This window comes from Nuphar pumila, chromosome 2 (genome assembly GCF_984573655.1).
Source record: "Nuphar pumila chromosome 2, dmNupPumi1.hap1.1, whole genome shotgun sequence".
Classification (NCBI taxonomy): Eukaryota; Viridiplantae; Streptophyta; class Magnoliopsida; order Nymphaeales; family Nymphaeaceae; genus Nuphar; species Nuphar pumila.
In genome coordinates this window covers 84300651-84324902 of record NC_143250.1, presented here as the reverse complement: position 1 = coordinate 84324902, position 24252 = coordinate 84300651, and the positions used below count along the sequence as shown (strand labels likewise).

At 38.6% G+C, this 24252-nt stretch overlaps 2 protein-coding genes across 2 annotated transcripts; one reads left to right on the top strand and one right to left on the bottom strand.

The window, feature by feature from the left end:
* Nucleotides 1–549: 549 nt before the first annotated feature.
* LOC149845895 (uncharacterized) lies at nt 550–15611 on the bottom strand. Its single transcript, XM_089997780.1, has 7 exons — nt 15309–15611; nt 15076–15135; nt 2215–2297; nt 1995–2059; nt 1876–1909; nt 1047–1117; nt 550–861 (listed from the first exon to the last, which is right to left on the bottom strand). Exons 1-7 carry the CDS (start codon nt 15598–15600, stop codon nt 771–773), a joined length of 696 nt encoding a protein of 231 aa, XP_089853906.1. The 5' UTR covers nt 15601–15611; the 3' UTR covers nt 550–770.
* A 2470-nt stretch (nt 15612–18081) lies between these two features.
* Nucleotides 18082–23135, top strand: LOC149845894 (ubiquitin-conjugating enzyme E2 variant 1D-like). Its single transcript, XM_089996065.1, has 4 exons — nt 18082–18252; nt 21815–21954; nt 22046–22171; nt 22660–23135. The coding sequence occupies exons 1-4, from the start codon at nt 18219–18221 to the stop codon at nt 22798–22800; spliced, it is 441 nt and encodes a 146-aa protein (XP_089852191.1). The 5' UTR covers nt 18082–18218; the 3' UTR covers nt 22801–23135.
* Nucleotides 23136–24252: the final 1117 nt, after the last annotated feature.

Here is a 24252-nt window from a genome sequence, read left to right as displayed (position 1 = left end):
CAGTCCATCTTGCAGACCAGCAAACGCACATTTAGAACCTGAGGTAACTGAACCAGACAAGGGAAGAACTGCAATCAAAACATGTGCTGCACATGTCTGTACAGGCAAGATCATAGCAGAACAGATGCTCCGAGCTCTTCATACCCTTTTATCTTATCAGATCAAAATCCAAGATAACAAGGCCTAATCAAATTGCAAAAAGCAAATGAAAGCAGTGCGAGTGTCTCAACATTTTATATAATTCATTAAGGCCATGGAAATTTTCTGGCAAGCGTCATATATGGATGAAATAATGAGAATGTTGATTTCAACATCACTCCACTGTAATGGAAGGAGAACCTAACTTTCAATTTCTCACACTAACGTCGGGATCACTTGCATCTAAGCCTGCCACACGTACTCATGAAACAAGGGCCAAACCAACCCAAAAATCCACTTGCAATGTTTTGCAATGTTGGTTTTTTCTCCTCAAAACAAGAAGCTACTTTTCTTCTATTTCCAGAATCCATACACATTATTATCATATAGTAAGAAAAAGAAATTACAAGATTTGTAAAAACAACATTTTGATTTTACAATTTAAATAACATAAAGGGACTCTAAAAGTTAGTGTGAACTTGTAATAGTTCTTTTACCAAACGTAATGGATCATCCATAATTACAACCCTTTTCCTGTTACAGGCAATGCTTTCATGAATGATCATAAAATTTTCCATTACTAGTTCAATAAATGTACAGTTAAAGACAGCAAGGAAAAGAAGCACTTATTCTTAGTCCCAACTTGCTTTGTTTCTTCTAGTTGCCTTCTTTTCAGAGAGAGCCTTCTTGTTTTGCTGCCTTCTCTGCTCCTCAACAGCAGCCCTGGAAACAGTAATGAGGAAAAAGTAAGAACGAGCAAAATGTATGAACTGGGAGCCATTTACCTACATGGCGTTAGCATCTTGTATTCTTGAACACAAAAAAATGACAATATCAAACAACATCCATATAAGCAAAGAGACTAGTAGACCAAAATGAAAAGCATGACTAATTGAAACACTACATACAGCTTGGCTATTCTCTTCTTTTGCTCCTCCGAAGGTGGAGGGGGGACATAGGAAGCAGCATCAATTATTGCCTACACAAAGAGAAAGGAACTTAGTAAAGTAATCAAAGCAGCGTTGAACTTCATCAACTTTAAGACCCAGTGGGGTCCACAATGGAGTCAAACAAGGCAAGTCACAAATAGACACAATAGGATGATTGTTTGTCCATAAAGACAACTTGAAACAACAGTAAAAAGGTAACCACCTACCATAAAAGGTCTAAAATATGGTTCTTACTAAAAAACTTATCTTACTAAAAAAGCATTGAGACAAAATTTGCATTCAAGTTCGTAAGTACTGGGTTTTCAATTTTTGGATGACAATCTACCCCGTGACACAGTGTATCAGCATTGGGGCATGTAATTCGAGTGATCAAAGTTCAAACATAGCATATCAGGGTGCTTGAACACCCAGAATCCCGAAATTGCTACCCATGACCACCACGAAGAGATGAATGATCTTTATCTTAAGATATCTCTAGCCCTTCAACCTCCAAGAACAAGACAGAAAACATGTTTTCATTGTGCACTTGTACGTGTGTGTATCCGTACGCACCAATTTTTCATTTTCTTAAAGCAGGCAATTTTGCTTGAATCAGGTGGAACAACAACGTCATGCCCATCAGGGAAATCTGCAGCCATTCATATGCTATAGCTCCACATATTAGCCATTCATATATGGAACTTTATAGGAAAGATGACATTAAAATCCTAGATCAGTGAGACTGATCAGGCACGTTTAACTTTAGAGTATAGGCAGTGTAGTGTAAAGCCAAGGACATTTACAGTACCTGCAGTTTCTCCAAAGCATCTTCAATGTTGCCCCTGCAGGATCACAACATAATAAAATAATGTACCCCGAGGTTGTGTAGTGAACTGATAAAGATGAAAATTGTAGACAAAAGTTTACTTCTGTGTTCTTGTCTTTGTAGAAGAAATTATAAGTTCTCCATCCTTGTTTATACGATTCTTTTCCTGTTGAAAACAATCAGCACGAAGAAATCCTCATGAACCAGTGTACAGCAACATCATATATACATGGTATGCTCAGAGGCATGCAAGTGTAACTGCACACAAAAAAGAGAGTAGCAGTATATTGAGGATGTCTCACATTGAAAAAGGGGACACACCATTTGTAGAATTTTCTCCCTGACCCTGTCGCTTAGCCAATATGCACCTTTTACATTGAACCGCATATCCACCTTAGTATTAACTGTAACAAACAATAAGATTTTAATACAAAAGCTTCAATAGTTGCATTTGATATAAGATGATACAACGAAGCTCCCATGAAAACTGAATAATCAACATAGAAAGCTATGTCAGATGGATACAGATATGGACACATACAATATGAATCCAAGATGCAAAATACATGGTTTTTATGAAAAGTAGGAAACGAGGACATGTTATTTTCTTGTTTTAGAAAATGTATATTTTAATAGTATGCTATACTTATTAATAATAGAATACAACAATTTAGAAAATGTATATTTTAATAGTATGATATACTTATTAATAATAGAATGCAATAAACTATTTTAACAAATATAAAAATATATCAGGAACATGTCACAGCAAGCCCCAACAACAGGAGGGGAAAGCATAGCATCTCGACAGTGGATTCCATGTGGCATGTCCACATGTCATGTCATGTCATGTCCCATAGATGCGGGACCCAAATAGTCATGGTGTCATAGACAGAAAGTGCAAGACCCTAAACAAAATTATACCACTTAACAAGTGCATAATCTGTGCTCAATAGATGCCAAAGAAAAAAACATCAGCTCAAAAGCCTTACCTTCAGAAAAAATCCTAACTACAGAACTTTTTAATAGTGCTAGTCAAAAATGAAGGTCAACTCGTAACAGAGCAAGTTATCAAAATAAAATGAATGAGGCATTTTATCTTTGATCAAATTTGTACCATATTTCATTGATTAAAGATAGTAGAATACAAAAAATATATAAAAGATGTGGAATCCACTTGCACATAGAGATGACAACTAACAATAGTTACCTATAACAGAGGCATAATCTTTTCTTTAGAGGAATAAAAAATTCACTAGAACAACTTAGGCAACAGATTGCACTAAGAACAGAGTTAGATACAAAATTAGGGCCTAATCTCGGAATAATAGTCACAAATATCGCTGAGGATTTCAATTTCTCACAAAAAATACAACTCACATATTTTTCCCATTTTATATGCAATATTTTGAAAATATTGCTTAAATTCAATTTCTCGCATTTAAATCATGTTTTTTTAATAAAACACGAGCATGTGCTTTCACAGCAAATGGTAAGCTTTCAAAGCCCCAAATGCTTAGCTTAGTGTGGTCCCAATGGGTGTACATGAGGGTAATTTATAGGCAGGCGGAGGGGCCTCCTCTCGCTGCATCTTCGATATGGACTAAATAAAACCCTCTCTCGGTATTTTATAGGCAGGGTATTTTATGTCATTGAAAGCTGTGCCATCTACACTCTCGCTTTTTTTTTGTGAAAAACACAGTCTACACTCTCATAAATGACTTAAATAAAACCCTAACCACATTCACAACTTTTAAGAATTTTACCAAAATATCCTCATGTCTCACAACTTTTGACTGATGGTGGGTATACAATGGGTTTGTAAATGACTTAATTGTCCTCATTTTAATGGCAATGGCATTCATGTCGCAAACCCTCTTATACGATGAAACTGCCCCTTATTTTGATAGAATAATGTGTTTTCCATTTTATGTTTCCTACAATTCATTTACTTTTATAATTTTTTAATTTGCCAATATTTTTCGGAGAAAAACATTTTTTTTAAAATCTCCCGAGATTTTCTCTTGCCAAGAAATATCCGAGAACGATATTTGTGACTATGCTCAGAATCCAAGATAAGTCTGAGCTAAGCAGAACCGAACTAGCAAAACAATCAAGCTGTATCCTATGATGAATTGAAGAAATGCATGTCCAATTATCATTAAAGGTGTGTGTGTTTCTCTCTAGCCAAAAGAACCACCATGCTGAGAAAAGCCACCAATTCCAAAATTTTCTCCAATTACATGATTCTGCAGCCTATCTGTACGTCGAAAGCTACCCAGGCCATGCAAGTTTATTTAACAAATGGAAGTAAAAGCAAAACCAGAAAAGATGTGATTTGGTTCCCTCGTCTACATAGGACATAACAAATCAGTTTGCGAGCTGAATCTCAAATAGTTTGAGATGGTCAAGCATATGTGTCTTACCTGAAAGAAGGACCCAAGCAAAGAATGTTACCTGATGCAAAGGGCCCCCAACTACAAACAGAGAGCTTCAGAAATAAATTCATACCAGGCTCAAGGGCCAAGGCTAGCCTGATAATAGTCCATCCTGCAAAAGCTTCAATGCAATAGTTTTAAGCCCAAGTGACTAGCGACTCAAGTCAGCATGGGTTTTGTCATGACTTGCCATGTCAACTTAGTGACTCAGCCGAGTCATGATGACTATTTTCTATAAAATATGTAAAACAATATGTTTGTATATATTATATTTCTAATTGTTACATGCAATATGTATTATAATATACAAAATATGTCACCTTGGTACTGGTGCGGGTGCAGGTATGGAGGGTACGACACTGCAATTCTAAAAAATGTGGGTATGGGGACATGGCCATATATATATATATATATATATATATATATATATATATATATATATATATATATATATATATATATATATATATATATATATATATATATATATATATATATATATATATTAAACATCACATAAATACAAAATAAACTGAATATAATCTAAATATATATTATATCTAATATATATATTATATACTGAAAATATAATTATAAATTATAAATTAAATACAAATTTGTATGTACGAAGGGTAAAATGGTGTGTCCAGGTGTCGACGCATGCCTACATGGAGATACACATGTCAACATGGGTACGGAGGGCAAAATGGAGTGTCAGGGTACCATAGTATACATATTATGTATACAAAGTATATATATCATATTATTAATTTATGAAAATATATCACATACATAATATGCATATATACATAAAGATAGATCATATATGTATGACTTGGCCTAGTCAATCTATGACTCGGACTGGTCATGCCGAAACTCGGCTGACTTGGGCATGAGTCGGCCAAGTCTCAAACCATGAATCAGCCAGGTTTTGTTAAGTTTCAGGTAATTCAATAATTTAACCCATTGAATGGCCGAGTCAAGCCGGGTCAACTGAGTCACCGAGTTGACTCGATGAGTTTTTAAGCATTGATCCCATCTTGTCCTCCCGATAGAACCCTATCTGAAAGGGTGCTCATGAGTTGTAGCCTCCCTCACATGGTTACGAATGTGGGAGTAGGACACAACGAATACCCTTGGTACAATATGATGGTCATGATGAGAAAATTACATTTAGGAGCCAACCCTTTGCCCCTAATTCTAAATATAGGCCTCACATTTCCGAAAATCCAAATATAGACCAAACTTTTCCTGAAAACAGTCAAATAGGTGCGAAAATCTCTACAAAAAGAGATTGTGTATAACACCACAATACAAGAAATACAAAGAGTGCACAAAGGCACAAAGGAGAACACTCACAAGTGCACGAAGGCACGGATACACATGCACAACAGCATGAAACAAAATGAACTTCAATTCATAAGTTCCCAAGAGGGGCTTTACAATATTGCATATGCACTCACAAAAAAGAATATGTTTACAAGGGCCACTAAGGCCTATTTATAATGCAAAAAGAAGCCACAGGTGCAGCTCAATATGACTATCGGAGCTGCACCCAACGGTCACATTTGTGATTGTTGGGGCAGCTCCAACAGCTATATGGAGCTGTCCCTTTCACAACAGTCAAAAAGAAAAAAAAAAGTGTAAAAAGCAAAAGTAAATAAAAAAAGAAAAAGTAAAAATGTTAGCTCATTAGGGTGGCTGACACCTATTGAGTAAAAGGACTGAAATACCCCTGATGGGTATTTCAGTTTACAGTTAAAAGAGACATAATATTTTAACACTCCCCCTCAAACTTAGGGTGTCACGACCGAAAGTTTGCCAAGAAGGAAGTTAAATCTTGGAGAACACAGCGCCTTAGTGAAGAAGTCTGTCAGTTGATATTCTGATGTAACATAAGGAAGGTCAATGGTTTTTCTTAAATATTCTTCACGAACATAGTGGCAGTCCATCTCGATATGCTTCGTGCGCTCATGAAATGTGTGATTTTTGGCAATGTAGATTGCATTTTTATTATCACAACATAATTTTGTGGGCCCTTGAACTTGAATATTCATATCTTCCAACAAGTTGCGAATCCAAACAATCTCCATGGTAGTAGATGCCATGACTCTATACTCAGCTTCGGTGGATGAAAGCGATACTTTTTGCTGCTTCTTGCATTTCCAAGAGATTAATGATTCACCTAAAAAAAATACAGAAACCAGTGGTGGAGTGACGGTTATTTGTGTCACCTCCCCAATCAGAGTCAGTATAAACAATTAAACTTAATTCAGACGTAGAAGATAGAAATACTTCCTTGTTTACTGTACCCTTTATGTATCTGATGATGCGAAGGATGGCGCTCATATGGACTGTAGTAGGTGCATGTTGAAATTGACTAGCAACATGTACTGCATGAGAAATATCAAGCCTGGTAATGCTGAGATACGTTAGGGATCCAACCAGTTGCCGGTAAGGTGTGGGATCTTTTAAGAGAATCCCATCATCAATCTTCATCTTCGAACCTACTATTTCAGGAGTTTCGCAGACCTTGTCATCTGTGATTCCTGATCTATCAAGAATCTCACAAGCAAGTTTAGTTTGAGACAAAAAATAGCCTCTCTGAGAATAGGCAACCTCAATTCCCAAAAAATATGTCAGAAATCCTAAGTCTGACATTTCAAATTTTGAAGTCAAAATAGATTTAATGCTCTTGATTCCTTTGATATCATCACCTGTTATTAACATATCATCAACATATAACAATAATATAACAATCCCTGCATCAGATTTCTTAACAAACAATGCAGTGTCAGTATAGCATGAAGTGAAACCATTTTCAGTCATTACATTGTTAAACCTATCGTGCCAAGCCTTGGGTGCTTGTTTCAGTCCATAAAGAGCTTTACGAAGACGAAGAACTTTATTTTTAGGGATTTCCATACCAGGTGGAGCATCCATGTAAACTTCTTCATTAAGATCTCCATTTAAAAAGGCTTTTTTGACATCCATTTGGTAAATATTCCATTTTCGAATTGAAGCAATGGTGATAAGACATCTGACAGTAACCATACGAGCTACTGGAGCAAATGTCTCTTCATAGTCAATCCCATATTCTTGACTGTACCATTTAGCTACAAGACGAGCCTTATACCTTTCAAGAGAACCATCACTCTTAGTCTTGACCTTGAACACCCATCGACATCCTATAGTTTTCTTGCCATTGGGAAGAGATTGAAATTCCCAAGTGTTAGCTTTCTTAAGAGCTTTGAGTTCACTCTCCATGGCTTCTCTCCATTCAGTACATTGTTTGGCTTCTCCAAAAATTTTTGGTTCAAAATAAGAGTGAATGACACTCAAACAAGCTCGATATTTAGGAGAGAAAGAATCAAAAGATACGAATCTAGAGGGAGTCCTTCTAGTTCTTTCAGTTCTCCTAGGATGAGAATCATGAGTGGAAATAGTCTCACTAGGTTCACTATATAGTTCAATAGCACTCCTAAAGGTGCTTCTATCTTTATGCGAATAAGTGATGGGTTCTCTAGATACATTTTCTTCTTGAGGGGTAGAAGGGTTAGAGTTATTGTTGATCACAACCATTTCATTTTCACTATTATATGTTGATTCATCATCACTAGAGATATCATCATCCTTAGATAAAAGGTCAAAAAGAAAGGAGTAATCGGTATTTTTAAAATGAGATTCATTTTTTTCAAAACCACTATCATTTTCCAAAAAAGTTACATTCCTTGAAACATATAATTTATCATTCTTAGAGTCATAACATCGAAATCCTTTTTGAGTTTCTGAATAGCCAAGGAAAGCACAAGGAATGGCTTTTGGTGAGAGTTTATCATTTTTATCGGTAAGAACAAAGCACTTACAACCAAAAACTCTCAACCTATTATAATCAGGTTCTTTTTCATATAGAATCTCAAAGGGAGAAATTTTATCTAAATTTTTGGATGGAAGTCGGTTGATAAGATAGACAGAAGCAAGAGCCGCTTCGGCCCAAAAATTTTTAGGAATATTTTGGGAAATGAGAAGGGTTCTAGTGGTTTCAATGATATGTCTATGCTTTCTTTCGGCCAAACCATTTTGTTGTGGGGTCTTAGGGCACGATCTATGATGGACAATGCCACAATCCTCAAGATATTTCTTAAACTCATTAGAGAGATATTCACCTCCGGAATCGGTCCTAAATATCTTTAAATTACTATTAAATTGATTTTTAATCATCATATGATATGTTTTAAAACATGAAAAAACTTCATGCTTATGTTTGAGAAAATGTATCCAACAATATCGTGAGAAATCATCTACAAAAATCACATAGTAAGCAAAACCACCTTTGGATATGACAGGTGCCGGTCCCCAAACATCCGAGTGAATAATTTCAAAAGGTTTAGTACTAAACATAGTTCTTGGTTCAAAAGGTATACTTCTCATTTTTCCAAGAATACAATCATTACAAGATAAAGTATTTTTACAAAGATCTTTAACAAAATGTAGATAGGATAACTTGGTAATGTTGGGATGACCAAGTCTCTTGTGCCAAACATTTATGTCTTTATGTTGGGCCACATTACAAAAGGTGTTTTTAGGAATTTGAAGAAAGTCCACATAGTACAAGTCTCCTTTCCTAGAGCCTTCCCCAATCAATCTCCCGGACCGGTGATCCTGTATTAAACATTTATTAGATGAGAATTGAATGTTACACCCAAGGTCCGTGAGTTGAGAAACGGAAAGCAAGTTTAAATTTAATTTTGGTATAAGTCTAATTTTTGGAATAAAGAAGTTTTGGGTTTTAAAATTTCCAATTTCCTTAATTTCTAGAGAAGTACCATCCGCGGTCCAAACAAAAGAAGGTCACACATTTTTAGAATACTCGGAAAGAGATGAAATGTTTGGGGTCATATGAAAGGATGCACCTGAATCTAAGAGCCAAGAAGTTTTACCTGGAGAAGAAGAGGTGGATACGGCGGCACCGGAAATAGCTCCCTTTAGAAGAGGTTGAAGAGCCTCCACAATTTGATTGAGAGATAGAGCTTCTTATGAAGAATTCTCTTTGGATGGTTGAGATGTAGTTGTCATTGCTAGAAGTTTCTTCCATTTTGGGCAAACCGGTTTGATATGACCCGGTTCTTTGCAAAAGTGACACGAGATTTTGCTATAATCTCTTCTTCCTCCTTGATTTTGATTCTTAAAATGAGGAGGTCTATATGTTCTTAAATTGTTACCGGGTCTAGAAACGGCATTAACACCATCACATTCTTCTTGATTTGTGGACATTGCAAGCACACTAGGATTTTGCTTGCTAATGCCCATACGGGTTTCCTCTCCACTTAATTTAGTTAAGACATCTTCAAGAGAAGGAGAGGTAAAAGAGGATAGGAGAGAAGATCTTATTTGCTCAAACTCGGGCCTTAGCCCATTCAAAAAATTGAAGAATCGGTCTTCTTCTAATTGCTTATGATGAAGCTCTATGGCTTCTCCACTCCACTTGGGTTCAAGCATGGCAAGCTCATCCCAAATTGAAGAGAGTTCCGCAAAATACTCTCTTATAGACATATCACCTTGAACAAGAGTTAACGCTCTCTTTTGAAGATAATACTTATGGGACAAGTCCCTAGAAGTATACATCTTCTCAAGATACTCCCACGCTTGAAAAGCCTTTTTAAACTTTATAATGTTGGCATTAATCCTTGTCTCAACGGAAGAGAAAATCCAAGACAAGATCTTAAAATTCTTCATTTCTCATTGCTCATGTTTCCTACTATATTCCTCAAGAGCATTAGTTCTTTCATCTCCCTCAAGGATTTTGATTTCTCCTTCTTTAACCAAAGTAATTTTAGGCTCGGGTTCCAGAATCGAGCCTTGAATGTAACCCCAAAGCCCTTTTCCTTTGATGTGAGCTTCCATATTTCCGGCCCACACATGATAATTTGAGCCATTTAGCTTGAAACCAAGAGAAAAATGGGAGTCTTTCTCACCCATTAGAGAGGAAAGAAGAAAGAAAAGAATATGTACCACAATAAGATTTTAAATCTTTCTTGTTGTAGTAATCTTCTAAAATATTGAATGAAGAAGAGCCTCCACTCCAATCACCAAAAAGTTGAAGGCACGTTTTTCGAGGCACTTGATATTGAGAAGAATCACACCAATTTCTTTCTCCAAACAACCTTGCTTTGATACCATGTGAAAATCTCTACAAAAAGAGATGGTGTGTAACACCACAATACAAGAAATACAAAGAGTGCACAAAGGCACAAAGGAGAACACTCACAAGTGCACGAAGGCACGAATACACATGCACAACAGCATGAAACAAAATGAACTTCAATTCATAAGTTCCCAAGAGGGGCTTTACAATATTGCATATGCACTCACAAAAAAGAATATGTTTACAAGGGCCACTAAGGCCTATTTATAATGCAAAAAGAAGCCACAGGTGCAGCTCAATATGACTGTTGGAGCTGCACCCAACGGTCACATTTGTGACTGTTGGGGCAGCTCCAACAGCTATATGGAGTTGTCCCTTTCACAACAGTCAAAAAGAAAAAAAAAGTGTAAAAAGCAAAAGTAAATAAAAAAAGAAAAAGTAAAAATGTTAGCTCATTAGGGTGGCTGACACCTATTGAGTAAAAGGACTGAAATACCCCTGATGGGTATTTCAGTTTACAGTTAAAAGAGACATAATATTTTAACAATAGGGACCTCAGGCCAACATCCATCATATAGGAAAAAAGTGAGCCCTTTTTGGTTTCTTGTATTGTCCACTGAAAATTGAAAAGTACTCATTCACCCTCATAAAAAAGAAAAAGTAAACAGTTCAGATGAAGGTCGCTATTGTAATTTGACTTATGATTTGACCTAACATAAGGACATACAGGCCCTTGTTTAACAGTTTTCAGGAAAAGTTTGGCCCATATCTGGAATTTCAGAAACATGTGGCCCATATTTAGAATTAGGGGCAAAAGGTTGGCCCCTAAATGTAATTGTCCTCAATATGATCATTTTAAAAAATTAGGACACGGACACGGCTGTACCCACATATAGAACTCAAGTGAACATGAAGTTAGTAATAAGATCTTAAAAAGAAAGGATCAAGTTAATGACACAATGTTGAATATGGGTGGAACTGGTTTGACCATGTCCATGAAGTGTCATGTTAAGCTCATGAAGTGCCCGAGTGTCGTGTTGTGTCAACATGGAATATGAATGCTAAGTGAAGTGTCCATGTGACATAGGTTGTACCCACCCAAGAATTCCAATTCTTCGAGTCCTCTATGAAAAGTCAAACGTCAATCATTTTGAGATGTCAAGTAGTGTGCAACAGTGCAGTCTCAGAATCTGGCAATGCAAAAAAAGTGAGCTGAATGTGATAGAGAGGCTTATCTCCAACCCCTTTCTCCTTCCAAAAATATATGGAACATTGGTCGCCCAATATGATACTAATATTTCCTTGAACGCATCTAAGACCAAGATGATACCTTTCCAAATGCAGATGCAGATTTTCATCTGTTGTTATGAGACCATGTCCATGGTCCAACCGAGCTGAAATACTTTGTCTTATCGGGACTCATCCACAAGAAAACCTCCATACTTAGCCTCGACCACCATTTTTCTATCATTAATCCAAGTCTAAAGCCGAGCAACTTAGGCAGTGTAAGAAACCAAGTGAGCAGCCGCATTTGCAGCATTGTGTTTTCTACAAGAAATATCTCATGAGTTTGGTAATGTGCTGCTCCATCTTTCTTGGGAGTTTGCTTAAGTACATTAGGTAGGGCAGCACTGAAGCAATCACATCATTACAGAGGTATAACTAGAGGACCATTGCTTGGTGCAATGGTAAGTGCTTGGACTATCAGCATGGCGATGTGGGTTCAAGCTTCAAGGGTGGCCACTTGTAGAAAATAGGAAGGCTAGGACCCATGTCACACGGACTCGGCTAGGGAGGTGCCGCACCCGAGTCGACACGCCCCGATACGGGTGCGGCTTCAGACACAGCCCGGACTCGGACAACGACGAGTCGGACTCGGTCAACGCCGAGTTGAGGCTGAGTCCGTCCACATTTTGGACTCGGTCAACTTTGACCGAGTCCAAAAATATCCATTTTTAGGACAAAAAACAAAAAAAAAATCATTATATATATATATATATTTAAATATATATATATATATAACCAAATTGTGCAATGCAGTTGCACAGTCACTGCGTTGCACAGGCTGCATTGCACAGTCTGTGCAACTGTTAACATATACAGCAAGATGGACATGTCCTATAGCCCATTAGGAGAAGTCTAATGGGCTACAGCAAGATGGACAGATGTACACAGTTGAAGTCTCCTAATGGGTTATGTTAGTCTACAGTTAACGTATGCAACATTCCCCTAATGGGCTATAGCTGACTTATTATTGTTATATATATATATATATAGCTGAGTCCCCGTGTCCAAAATTTTTGAAATTGCGCCGCACAAGTATGGCCCCTTAACAAAAGCATAGCTTACTATCATTGCTTTCATGTTTAAATAAAGCAGCATGAAGGGTTCTTCTCACACCAAAGATTTTGACCAGTGTCGTTAAAAATGTGCCTCAAGGCACAAAAGTTGTACCTCGCATCGAGGCACGACCCCCGGTGACTTGAAGCACACTTAAATAGCACACAGAAGCCATGGTGCATGCCTCATGCACTATGAGGTGTACACCTCAGGGTGAGGAGAGGCGCACCTTACCCTGAGGCATGCACCTCATTTGATTTAGGTCAAAGCCCCCATTTGACCCAAATTTGGGGCGAGTCCGACCATTATTAGGGTTGGGCCTTGTCTTCTTTGCCTCTCTCGCTGCTCAATCCTCTCTCTCATCTCCCGTCTCTCCCTCCTCAATCATTGCTTCATCCTCCTTCTCTCTCATCTTTCATCTCTCGTCTCTCCCTCCTCTCTCGCTACTCCATCCTCCCTCTCTCTTGTCTCTCGTCTCCCCCTCCTCTCTAGATGCTCCATCCTCCCTCTCTTGTCTTTCATCTCTCCCTCCTCTGTCGTTGCTCCATCCTCCCTCTCTCTCTCTGTCTCTCGCTGCTCGTCTCTTACTCTCTCATCTCTTCTTCATTTTTCTATAGTGTTTGGTTGACTCATTTGGTGAGGATAAATCGATTTTAGCGCTTTAAATTAGGAGCTTTTGTATGTTTATTAATATTCTTGCATTCTGTTGTGTGTGTGTGTTAATTTTTTGGCACTCTATTGTGTATATAGATGCAAAAAATGTGCTGGCTGACCTTTTTGACATAGTGTTGGGTGAAGATAAATGGATTTTAGGGCTTTAAATTAGAGGCTTTTGTGTGTTTGTTAATATTCTTGTGTTCTTTAGTATGTTTGTTAATTTTTTGGCATTCTGTTGCATATATACATGCAAAAATGTGTTGGCTGACCCTTTTGATATAGTTTTTGGTGAAGATGAATGGATTTTTGGCATTTTTTTATTTATTTGTATTTTTAGATATTTTTAAAGTTTTTTTAATTGTTCAAAAAACAAATTTGAGGCTTACGCTTTACGCCTCGAGGCTTACACCTTGCCTCAGTTTTTTGTGGAGCACCACGTTACGTGTCAAAGCTTTTCACAACATTGATTTAGACAGTTATAGATGAAGCAGTAACATGCTAAAAGCACCATAATGTTTTTTATCTGGTCTTTGACTAACTATTAACAATTACTGATCGCACTCATCTAAGCATAACTGGCAAAAGAACAAGAAGAGCATCCAGAGTGGGCAATCAACTACAAACTTTCAAAATTAAATGTTTGTAAGATCTAACACAGAGAGACATGTCCTTCTCCAGTTCTCGGAGAGTGTATCCAAGCATGTACGCATAAAAAACTACAGCTTCCCCTTGGATTTGCAGAGAAAATTAAATCATGAGCTACAACTTCAAGTATTTGGTTCTTCAACTCAGACAGAAGTCCCTCTCCTAAGCCTGCTGCTTGTGTAAGCTTTTGCAGAATGAATTTCCAGTTTCTACACCTCAGCACCAACATGTTCTTTGTCAACACCCCATTACGCAAACTTCATGAAAGCATCTGCCAACAGAGCCTGCTGTATTGCAAGAGTCCTAGAAGAAGAAATAAACTATTCGCTTAATGTCAACGTTATGTTGATTAACTAGTTTCTTGTACCTAGTGCATAAGACTTCCAAATCTACAGTTCTAATAGCTCCCAATGGAGCAGTATTAAAAAGACCCTTAAAAAAGTATAACACGAAAGTCTTTTGAAGAAGAAATTGGTTGAGAACCCACAAACTGTCTAATTTGATGCACTAGAGTTCTTCCTTCACATTTACTACAAAAAATCTCTAAAAAAGGTCCCAGACATGATTCAGGCAATCTATGGAGCATAAACAACAAAACCATGTAAACTAACTGCGAGATAAAAGCGAATTAAACTCGATTATCAAATAGATAACAATTGCAGCAGCTTCAACCAGGTTATCTCCAATCTCCATTAAACACGAAAACAAATGCGAGGAAAGTACGATGAAAGCAATAGAAGACGTCGCTTAGCATCATTCAACTCCATGATTTCGTAGAAATGATTAAAAAAACTAAAAAAAAAACAGAGGAATTCCATTCATCCAATTCTATACATCACTAAACTAGCGAAGACACCAAAACCTATAACGACAACACATTATATATACTTAATACAACCGATGAAACAACACACAAATGTGGGAAAGAAAAAAGGATGAGGATGAAGAAAAGGAAACCTTTATTGACGTTCTGGCCTCCGGGGCCGCCGCTTCTCGCGAAGCTGACCTTAACGCGATCTGCAAAACAGATTGGAACGCAGAGAAATGAAAACCCTAATTTCGATCTAACCGACGCCAAAGAAAACCCTAATTTCGATCTAACCGACGCCGAAGACTCTAAGCGTTTAGAGTTCGAAGGATCGAATAGAGAATCTAAGGAAAGAGGGAAAAAGGGGGCTCTGGTTGATAACCTAACGTGATCTTCGGGGTGGGATCGTTGGAGACGGCGGCGGCCCTCACCTCGGCCTCCTGGAGGAGCTGCTGTATCTGCGACAGCCGGGCTGGGACCTTCCCGCCGTCGCCGACGTCGCCGACGTGATTCGGCGACGAGTAGTGGATCCGGCCGACTCCGACAAACGCGAGACGTCCACGTGTCGCGATGCGGGAAGCGAACGGCTCGATGGAGGGGATGAGGCGCTTGAAGGCGGAGATCCCCCTCTCGAAGCGTAGATGATGGAAGTGTCTCGTGAACAGGGAAGCCATGAGAGAGAGAGAGAGAGGAGAGAGAGAGAGATGTGGAGTTCGAATTGTTGTACAAGTCTACTTGGTAGAGCGAAGGGGCAGAACCGGTTTGGATCCAATTTGATCCAGTAGTCCGAATCATATTGGATCCGAACCGATTTCGCTCAGTATGTAAATATCAACGGGTTGGATGTAACCGTAATCCGAATCCGATTAGTCTGATTGGGTAACCAAATCCGGATCTGATTAAAAATCAGATTCGGATTTGGTATCAATTTTAAATTAAAATCCGAATCTAAATCTGATTAAAACCAGAATCCGACTAAGAACCGAATCCAAGTAAGTGTAAATATTGGGTTTTAGACTAGTCGGATGCGGATTTAGTTTTATCTTTTTTCATCCAACACCGAATCCAATCAGATCGGATCTGATTCAGTTGTATCTTTTTTCATCGGAATCCGACCCGTTGACATAAAATGTGATATTTTTGCAATGTTTTCAGAACTAATACTATCACGATTATCGTCACTATGATGCTGAAAATATGAAGTTAATGGGGGTATCACCCGGAAGTGATCCATATCCAACTTTGGCTGGACTCATTAACAGACCAGCGTGGTATCTCCAAGGTTATAAAATTTGCAGGTCGGTCTAGGTTTTTTTTGGAATTTGGATAGTTCAACGAGGGATGTCAACGGATTGGATGCTATTTGATATCCGATCTGGATCAAATTCTGATCAGTCAGATTCGGTAAAGGAGATTGAATCTGATTAATAATCAGATTTGGATTCAGTTTAGGATTTTATTACTGAATTCAATGGATATACTAATCCAATTACAGGCAATTAGTCGGATTGAACCATTTTCCATCCCAATATGAATCTGAATATGAATTCAATTAGCCAATATCCCATTATGTTAGTAAAGGCATTGGAACCTTTTTTTTTGGACGAAGAAAGCTGGGGTTAGGCTAAGGGTGTCAACGGGTCGGGTTTGGTTCGGACTCAGGTGGAACCAGGCTTGGACCAGATTTTTGGGTATGGTATTGGGTCCGGACCCAGGTCTAATCGGGTTTACTATAAGAAAACCCATAACTGGACCCGATAAGAACTACATGGACCATACCCGGTAAAACCATATTTTTTTATCATTTTTACATTGAAAAAGTGTGGGTTCGGAACTTGGGTCGGGTCTAGTATAAAATTTCACAAACTATACCTGAGTTCATGTATTAATTAGACTTTCAGGTTCGGACTAGGTCATAATCGTACTTATTTATCTCCATACCCAGACCCTATAGGATTTGGTTCAGGTTGGGTCCGGGTAAACCAGGCCCGTTGACACCCCTTGATTAAGCAGACCCCTACCAGTTATACAACTATACCGTTGGGTTTTGAACCTGCATCGTCCAAACACAAGGTGACGTGCACTAGCTGCTCCTACCAAAAACTTTTTTATTGAACACACGTTTCTCTTGTGAAAGTGAGAAAAAAAGTATGAAGGGTCCACTTTTTCTTTTGTTGTGGATTACTAAGATCTGTCACTCGATATAGGATGACCACTGTTCGAAACAGACGAGAAGCATCGCTTACCACAAGGTCTAGACTCGCCATATTCTTCTGTGGATAGAGAGGGCCTTAAAGGTTTTAATAATAATAATAATAATAATAATAATAATAATATTATTATTATTATTATTAAATTTTCAAATTTCAAAAAGCTGAGTGGATTTAAACATTTTAAATTACTGTTCAAAAAAGTAATATTTTGGGGCATATAACCAACACCGACTCATCCCAGATATTCATATCCAAATACAAAAATATGATAATTGGTATTAGCTAAAAAAACTTATATTCACCTAAATAAATATGAAACATTAAAGTCGAGCAAAGGCATTACGAATATCTAATAAAAATCATGACCCAAACCTAATCCGCATATTACACAAATCGAGTTCAAATTGACCAAAAAAATCTTTCAACTGATTTTTTTTTTTATGTCCATGCCTCGGTATTGGGCCTTGGGTCAGGTTGGACACTCGATACAAACCCAAGCCAATCCATGGTGTTCTCAAAGTCCCAACAGCGGCCAGATGATTAACAGGAGTTTACAGTCAAAGTTTGTCACAAGTTTGAATCTCATGGGTGGTGTCTCTGGTGGTAAGGTCGAAGCTGGGTGTACACTTACTGGTGGGAAGGTCGAAGCTGGGTGTACCCTTGTCTCTGTTTTTTCCATAACGGGGTGAAACATAAATAACGATTAAATACTGTGTTCTTGGCGTTTTTTCAGTCCTGCATGACTCACGGGACAAGCCATCAAACGTGCACTTAAGGGTGTTACCAGCTAGGCCAAAGGTGTGGTCGGTGATGGTTTAAAAAAAATAAAAATTTGTGTGGGCCCCACTACCAACTTTGCTCCCCTCCGGAGCGAAAGGGCCGAGAAAATAAACATTGAAAATCCCTTCGAAGGCGTTAAAAAATAAATATCCCCGAAGTTGTCTGGCTCTCCTCATCCTTCCGTGTCCCAAACAAGGGAAGACTGCGGGCTGTCGATCACGATCCCTACAGCTTCCACACCGTCCGATCCCCCTTCTCCGGCTGAATCTTGCGATCGGAAACCGGATTCTGACGGAGGCATGACGATCGGTTCCGGCGGATCCAGCGTTGTCGGTCAGTGACCTTCAGGATTTCGTCCTGTTCGATGATCTATTTGTTTCCCTCTTCGTCTTCTTCTTCCCATGTTGTGACATAAATCGCGTTTTTTTCTGAGCTCCGATATGGTTTTCGGTATAGATCGGGTGGTTTTATGTTGTGAAATCCGTTCGTTTTGTGCGACTCTGTTCAGATTTTGCTCCGATCGTTGGAGATCCTGTTCATGTGCTTCGATCTCCGGGGAACGATTCGATCCCCTATGAATGATTGCATTTTGCTTCGATTCGTGGTTTTTTTTATGATCTGCCTTAAGGTTTCTGATTGCGTTTACAGCAACATCTGCATATTTGCATACATCTGGTGTTCACATGCGTGTAGAGAATGATATCGAGGGTTTCTGAGAGCGTCTGGCTTCGAAGCCTGCAAGATTTACGTGTAGACATGCACATATTCACACACATAGATACGTTAGTATTTAATGCTTTGCATACTTGGAGGATATACAGATCAGCAGCGTCAAATTAGTTCCCCATATTTTGCGAGTATTAGATATTACTTGAATTTCGGTGTTCTGTTCCATAACCAAACTACAGGGTTTGGAGAAAAACTTTGTTCTATCTCTTTATTTTCCCTGCGTCCTTTGCTTGTTTTCACAATTTGATGCGTGTTTGAAAATTTCCATCAGGCTTTTCCGACAAACTTTGGTGGTGTAGGAATGGAGTTTCTAATATATTAATGGATTGCAAAGCGTAGGTTGAACATGGGCTTTGATAGGATCATTGGACCTTCTTGATTACCATGCGGATTTAGGGGTTGTAATAGAAGAGAGAAGGCAATAACTGAATAAGGAACTAGGGTTAATTGGAAGAAACCAGACACGTGTAAATTTTGCGCAACTACTAGTTTTCTCTATCCCCTATCCCAAAACAAAATTTATCTGTTAATCATTAGGATACTATCATTGCTGGGCTCTTTTTTGCGGACTTCTTCTCTACGGCCATTTTAACCTAGTTCCACCATCTATTCTTTATCTTGTTCAACCCATCCTACCAAAGGCTCATGAGAAACACTTTTCCTCCTTTCACTGGTGGTGAGAACCATTTCCAACAAAGATTGGCACATTCTGGTCGTCCCCCCAGCTACGTGTTCCTCCTCGTATGTCACTCGCTCATTGGGGGAACTGATAGCAAGTTTGTCTTTGGGAAACTTATCCTCTTAGAACCATGTGACAGATATGGTTCCCATCATAATATGAGACGTGCACTACTAGCGTCAGGTGTTCAACAATCTTTTCTTACAGTGCTTGCTGAAATACCCTAATAATATGGTCTACAAGGATGGAGGGCTAGCCCTCAATCACAAAGTTTTTCATCCAACAATTGAATAAGATGTCACGTAAACAAGGATGGACTCACTCTTTTCACCGCATTTGTGGAAGAATGTTGCTTTAAGTACTGACTAAAGAAAGAGAGATCTCTGCTATAACCTCTTGAGAAGCAGGTTTCTAAACTATCAATTTGAAGTTAGTAGTTCAATTATCAAAAGAAAATTGAGGAAACGCAAACTAGTGAGGACAGTGTTGAGCAACATCAACTTGAGATTTGTACTTTTGAAGATTAAAAAAATAATATTCCTAATCAGTGTTGCTCACGGAAAAAGTACATAAAACTCAATATTTTTTTTTAATCAGTGTTTCTCATGAAAAAGGTACATAAAACTCAATCTGTATAGCTTCAACTCTAACAAATATTCTAGTGACTGATATAGATTTTGCTTCCAGGAGAACACTTTTTCTGGTATGTATCATGTTTCAACCTATTTAGAAAAGCATCCTAATGAATATATGCAATTCACAAAATTGCAATGGATTGTATGGGAAATAAACTTTATTAGAATTGCTCAGTAGTTAGGTCCACTGACAATGGTGTGAATTTTCCAATCCAAAACATTAGGCATATGACCTAACTGTCTGAATTTGTAATGTGGTTTTCCCATGGAGTCCCATTTATCTGTAAAATCTTCAGTTATCCAGATCATTGTAGTGGATCTAGAATAACAAGATCTTGGTGAGTATCCTCAAAAGAAGTGTTGTGCACGCACACGAGTTTCCGTGTAGAGTGAACTATTCATAATTTGTTCCATCCAACTTTTATGGTCTAAATGATTTAATTTTTTTCGCATTTTATGAGATGTTGCCCTTAAAAATTCAGTTGGCTAAATCTGGCACCTGATATGTAATTTATCCTATAAAAGTTAGTGTTGGACGACGATGGAAATTGGAAAATGTATCTCTTATGTGAATGTGAATGTGTATGTGCATAGGCTATACATATGTACATGTGTGTGTTGTGCATGTGTATGTGTGTGTGCCTGTGTGCATGTGTGTGTATGTGTGTAGATAGAAGGCAGAGGTTGCTGCCAACTCTATTTGCTAAAATGCATGTGTGTGCGTGTGTTGTATGTTTATAGTTAGAAGGGGGAGGATGCAGCCAACTCTATGTGCTAAAATGCAAGACAATAATTTGGTGCATGCACAGTCTTTTTTTTACAATAGACACAGGCAATCACTCTTTGTCTCCTTTGCTTCATGGTTTGATATGACCAAAATAGATTGGTTCTTTTTCTTTCACATCTCCTAGATTTTTCCTCGGATTATTAATGACATTTTTCGTTGGTTTTAGGGGTGCTTATATGCCATTTGGATGTACATCCCTAGCATTTAATGGTCAACTTTCTCTCCACTCTCATTGAATACTCACCAATGTGTGTGTGTGGGGGGGGGGGGGGAGGAGGATTAAAGAAAGAACAAAGGAATTAAATGATTTTGGTTGCTGAAAATTCACACTTTGAATCCATAGATAGTTAAGTTTACAATGTATGAGAGGAAAAGGAGAGCTAATCTATCTTGGTCTTCAACAAAGGCTTCTAATCTATGGCTAAAGGGAATAAAATAACCAAGGAAAGAATCTAAGTTTTCAAAGTGAGATGAGAGGGAAATCTAACTACACACACACAGACACACACACACACACACACACACACACACACACACACACACACACACACAATTTAACAACTTGTTCTCTCAACCCTTTCCAATTTAACATGTTTGTGTGCTGGTTTGTATTTGATTGATGATTTGACCTGATTATCGGATGTGGAGATCCAACTGTTTGTGCCAATAGCTTTTACCAATTGCCTGTTTCTAAAACAGTAATCTCATTTATTCACATGAGGACACCATTCCTATTTGCAATGACACGTTATAGTTGTGCTGAAAAATTTTCCTAGTTGGCTAAATGGTTAGAAGCAATGTCAACATTGGAAAGTTGACTCTTTGCAAGGGAATGCTATTCTGGTGATCTTTGATTTCAATCAATGTAATGGGTATTTTGTTGATTTAGTATGTTCCTTTTGCTTCGTAGATATGTTATTTGAAACCTTTCTTTGCTCATAGTACTTGGTAACTGAGTATTTCCTAACATTTATGTTAGCCATGATTCTTAGTGGTGAGTATGTTAGCCATGATTCTTAATGGTGAGAAAACATGCTTCATGTTTGCATGGTTATATTTGTGTAGTCCCTCGTAACTTCAGATTGCTGGAAGAGCTTGAACGAGGAGAAAAAGGAATTGGGGATGGCACAGTTAGCTATGGAATGGATGATGGAGATGATATTTACATGCGGTCCTGGACTGGGACAATCATAGGACCTCATAATGTATGGTGATATATTTGTGTCTCCTTACCTTGACTTTGGCTATATGCTATACAAGTGTACACAGTGCATCTTACCTTTCATTTGTTTACAGTCTGTTCATGAGGGGCGTATCTATCAACTGAAGTTGTTCTGTGACAAGGATTACCCTGACAAGCCTCCCAGTGTTAGGTTTCACTCAAGAATCAACATGACATCCGTAAATCATGAAACTGGAGTGGTAAGCAAGAAGGATGCTTTCTAAACCAGAGAAATTGACTGGTTGATAGCAAAATTAAGTTAGTTATTAATATCATCTCTGTGCTGAACTGAGCGGACACCTTTCATGTTTAATGGAAGTCATCCAGTAATATTCATGTAATTCTTATGACAGGCCGAATGGAACTGCTCAGTTCCTTCCAGCCAGTCTTCCTATCTGTGCCTTCCATGATGAATTTCAGCTGTACTCATAGAATGCACAACGAACATGGAACAGCAGATGAATATTGCTGGTTGCATTCTTCTCTTTGTCCAATTTTTCTGGTTATTTCACCTCAACTAAAAAAAAAAACTTAGTGTTTTCAACATTAAACCCTATTGTAAATTTGAGAAAATGATCCCTTACAAAGGGGGGATGTTACAATGAAAATCAGTTACTAAGCTGTGTATCCTTGTTAACACCTGTATGCGTGTTCATGTGTTAGCTGATGCAACATTGTTTCTGCATAGGTTGAACCGAAAAAATTTGGCATGTTGGCAAATTGGCAACGTGAGTATACAATGGAGGACATATTGACACAGTTGAAAAAGGAAATGGCTGCTCCTCACAACCGAAAACTAGTTCAGCCACCCGAAGGCACTTGCTTTTAGTTCATGGTTTGCCCTTGTGAACTGTTTTTAAGGAGCTGAGTGCATGCCTGATGATGCCACTTGCAATATGTATATTTCTCTGTTGGTTGGAGTTGGAAATCTTTGATGAAACAGCCGGTAGGAACAGTCAGAACTGCGCAGAGATGCGAATGTTTACTTTGCTGGTAAGTTGATTGTTTATGTTTCTAGGAAGAAGGTTTGAGAATTATTGTTGCATTAATCAGTGAAATTTTCTACTATGACTGTACAACTTATAACTAATCAGTTTGTCCTCCTGCCTCGACACGAAATCTTATCCAAGTAATATAAAGCATGTCTACTAAACCTTGATCAAATTGCAAGGATACTCCGCATGGGGCATGGTTTTCTGCTGCAACTGTGATTTTTTTTTTTCGTATGCTCTTTAGGGCACGTTTGTTTGCCAAAGAAAGGGCCCTCCATGCATCATAACACGTGGAGTCTCTCTCCTCGGAAACGAAGTCCGACCCACACCCGTCGGACTTTGTTTCCACTGAAAAAGCGGGCTCCTGTTGAAACACGGGCCTCTTTCTTTGCTGAAAGAGAATCCTGTGTTTCAACAGGAGGCTGTGGGGCTCACGTAAACACATGGGGCCTTGCGTGTTTCCATGGAAACCCCCACTTTCTGTGGCACGCAAGGTGTTTTCATGTCATGGAAAATGGAGGCTTTGGCAACCCCTGCATTTCCGTGGATCCCACCATGCAAACGCCCCCACTTTCTGTGGCACGCAAGGTGTTTTCATGTCATGGAAAATGGAGGCTTTGGCAACCCCTGCATTTCCGTGGATCCCACCATGCAAACGCGAGCTCCTCTTTCCCCACGTCAAGACGACTTCTTTTTCAACGTTCCACCCCCCCTTTTCTGCGGTAATGGTTCCTGTGGGGGGTGGTCGGACTCCTCTTCCGCCTAATAGAGTTCCACCATGTAAGGCTACCGTGGAGTTATCTTCTGTGACATAAACGCTCCCTTGGTGTTCAAGCAGAGATTTCTGATTTAACATGCCTTGCATTAGGTGCTAGTCTGCTAGCACTTTGCAGATATAGTTCACTTTCGCCCAGAGTCTCCCACTCGTGTGATACATTGTGGGTGTTTCAGATAGGGATGGAATAGGGCTGCCTCGCCCCGTTTTAAACGGCGATGGAGACAGGGATGGAGGTTAAAATCAAAACCCGTGCAGGGATGAAGGACAAGATTTTGAGACAGGGCAGGGGTGAAGACCTTGTCTCCTACCCCAGTCTACTGCCATCCTTAGTTTCAGATAGGTGCTTTTTCTCCATATGCACGGGTGTGTCTTAGAGCTCGATAGCTATATCTTGGTCCTTAAGTGCTTTATCATAATTAATATTTATAAGAAAAAGTCCAATGTAACTAGTTTCATTACTTCACCACGGCCATGGTTACCCATGTTGTCAGTGGGGTTGTGTCAAGCTGAA

Excerpts from the sequence above, each read along its gene's own strand:
- LOC149845895 (XM_089997780.1), bottom strand. The coding sequence starts at position 15,600 with ATGGCTTCCCTGTTCACGAGACACTTCCATCATCTACGCTTCGAGAGG. Across the intron at positions 2,060-2,214 it reads GGGAGAAAATTCTACAAATG|GAAAAGAATCGTATAAACAA; the intron begins GTGTGTCCCCTT and ends TGTTTTCAACAG. Across the intron at positions 862-1,046 it reads AAGAAGAGAATAGCCAAGCT|GGCTGCTGTTGAGGAGCAGA; the intron begins GTATGTAGTGTT and ends TACTGTTTCCAG.
- LOC149845894 (XM_089996065.1), top strand. The coding sequence starts at position 18,219 with ATGACGATCGGTTCCGGCGGATCCAGCGTTGTCG. Across the intron at positions 18,253-21,814 it reads CGGCGGATCCAGCGTTGTCG|TCCCTCGTAACTTCAGATTG; the intron begins GTCAGTGACCTT and ends ATATTTGTGTAG. Across the intron at positions 21,955-22,045 it reads CAATCATAGGACCTCATAAT|TCTGTTCATGAGGGGCGTAT; the intron begins GTATGGTGATAT and ends ATTTGTTTACAG.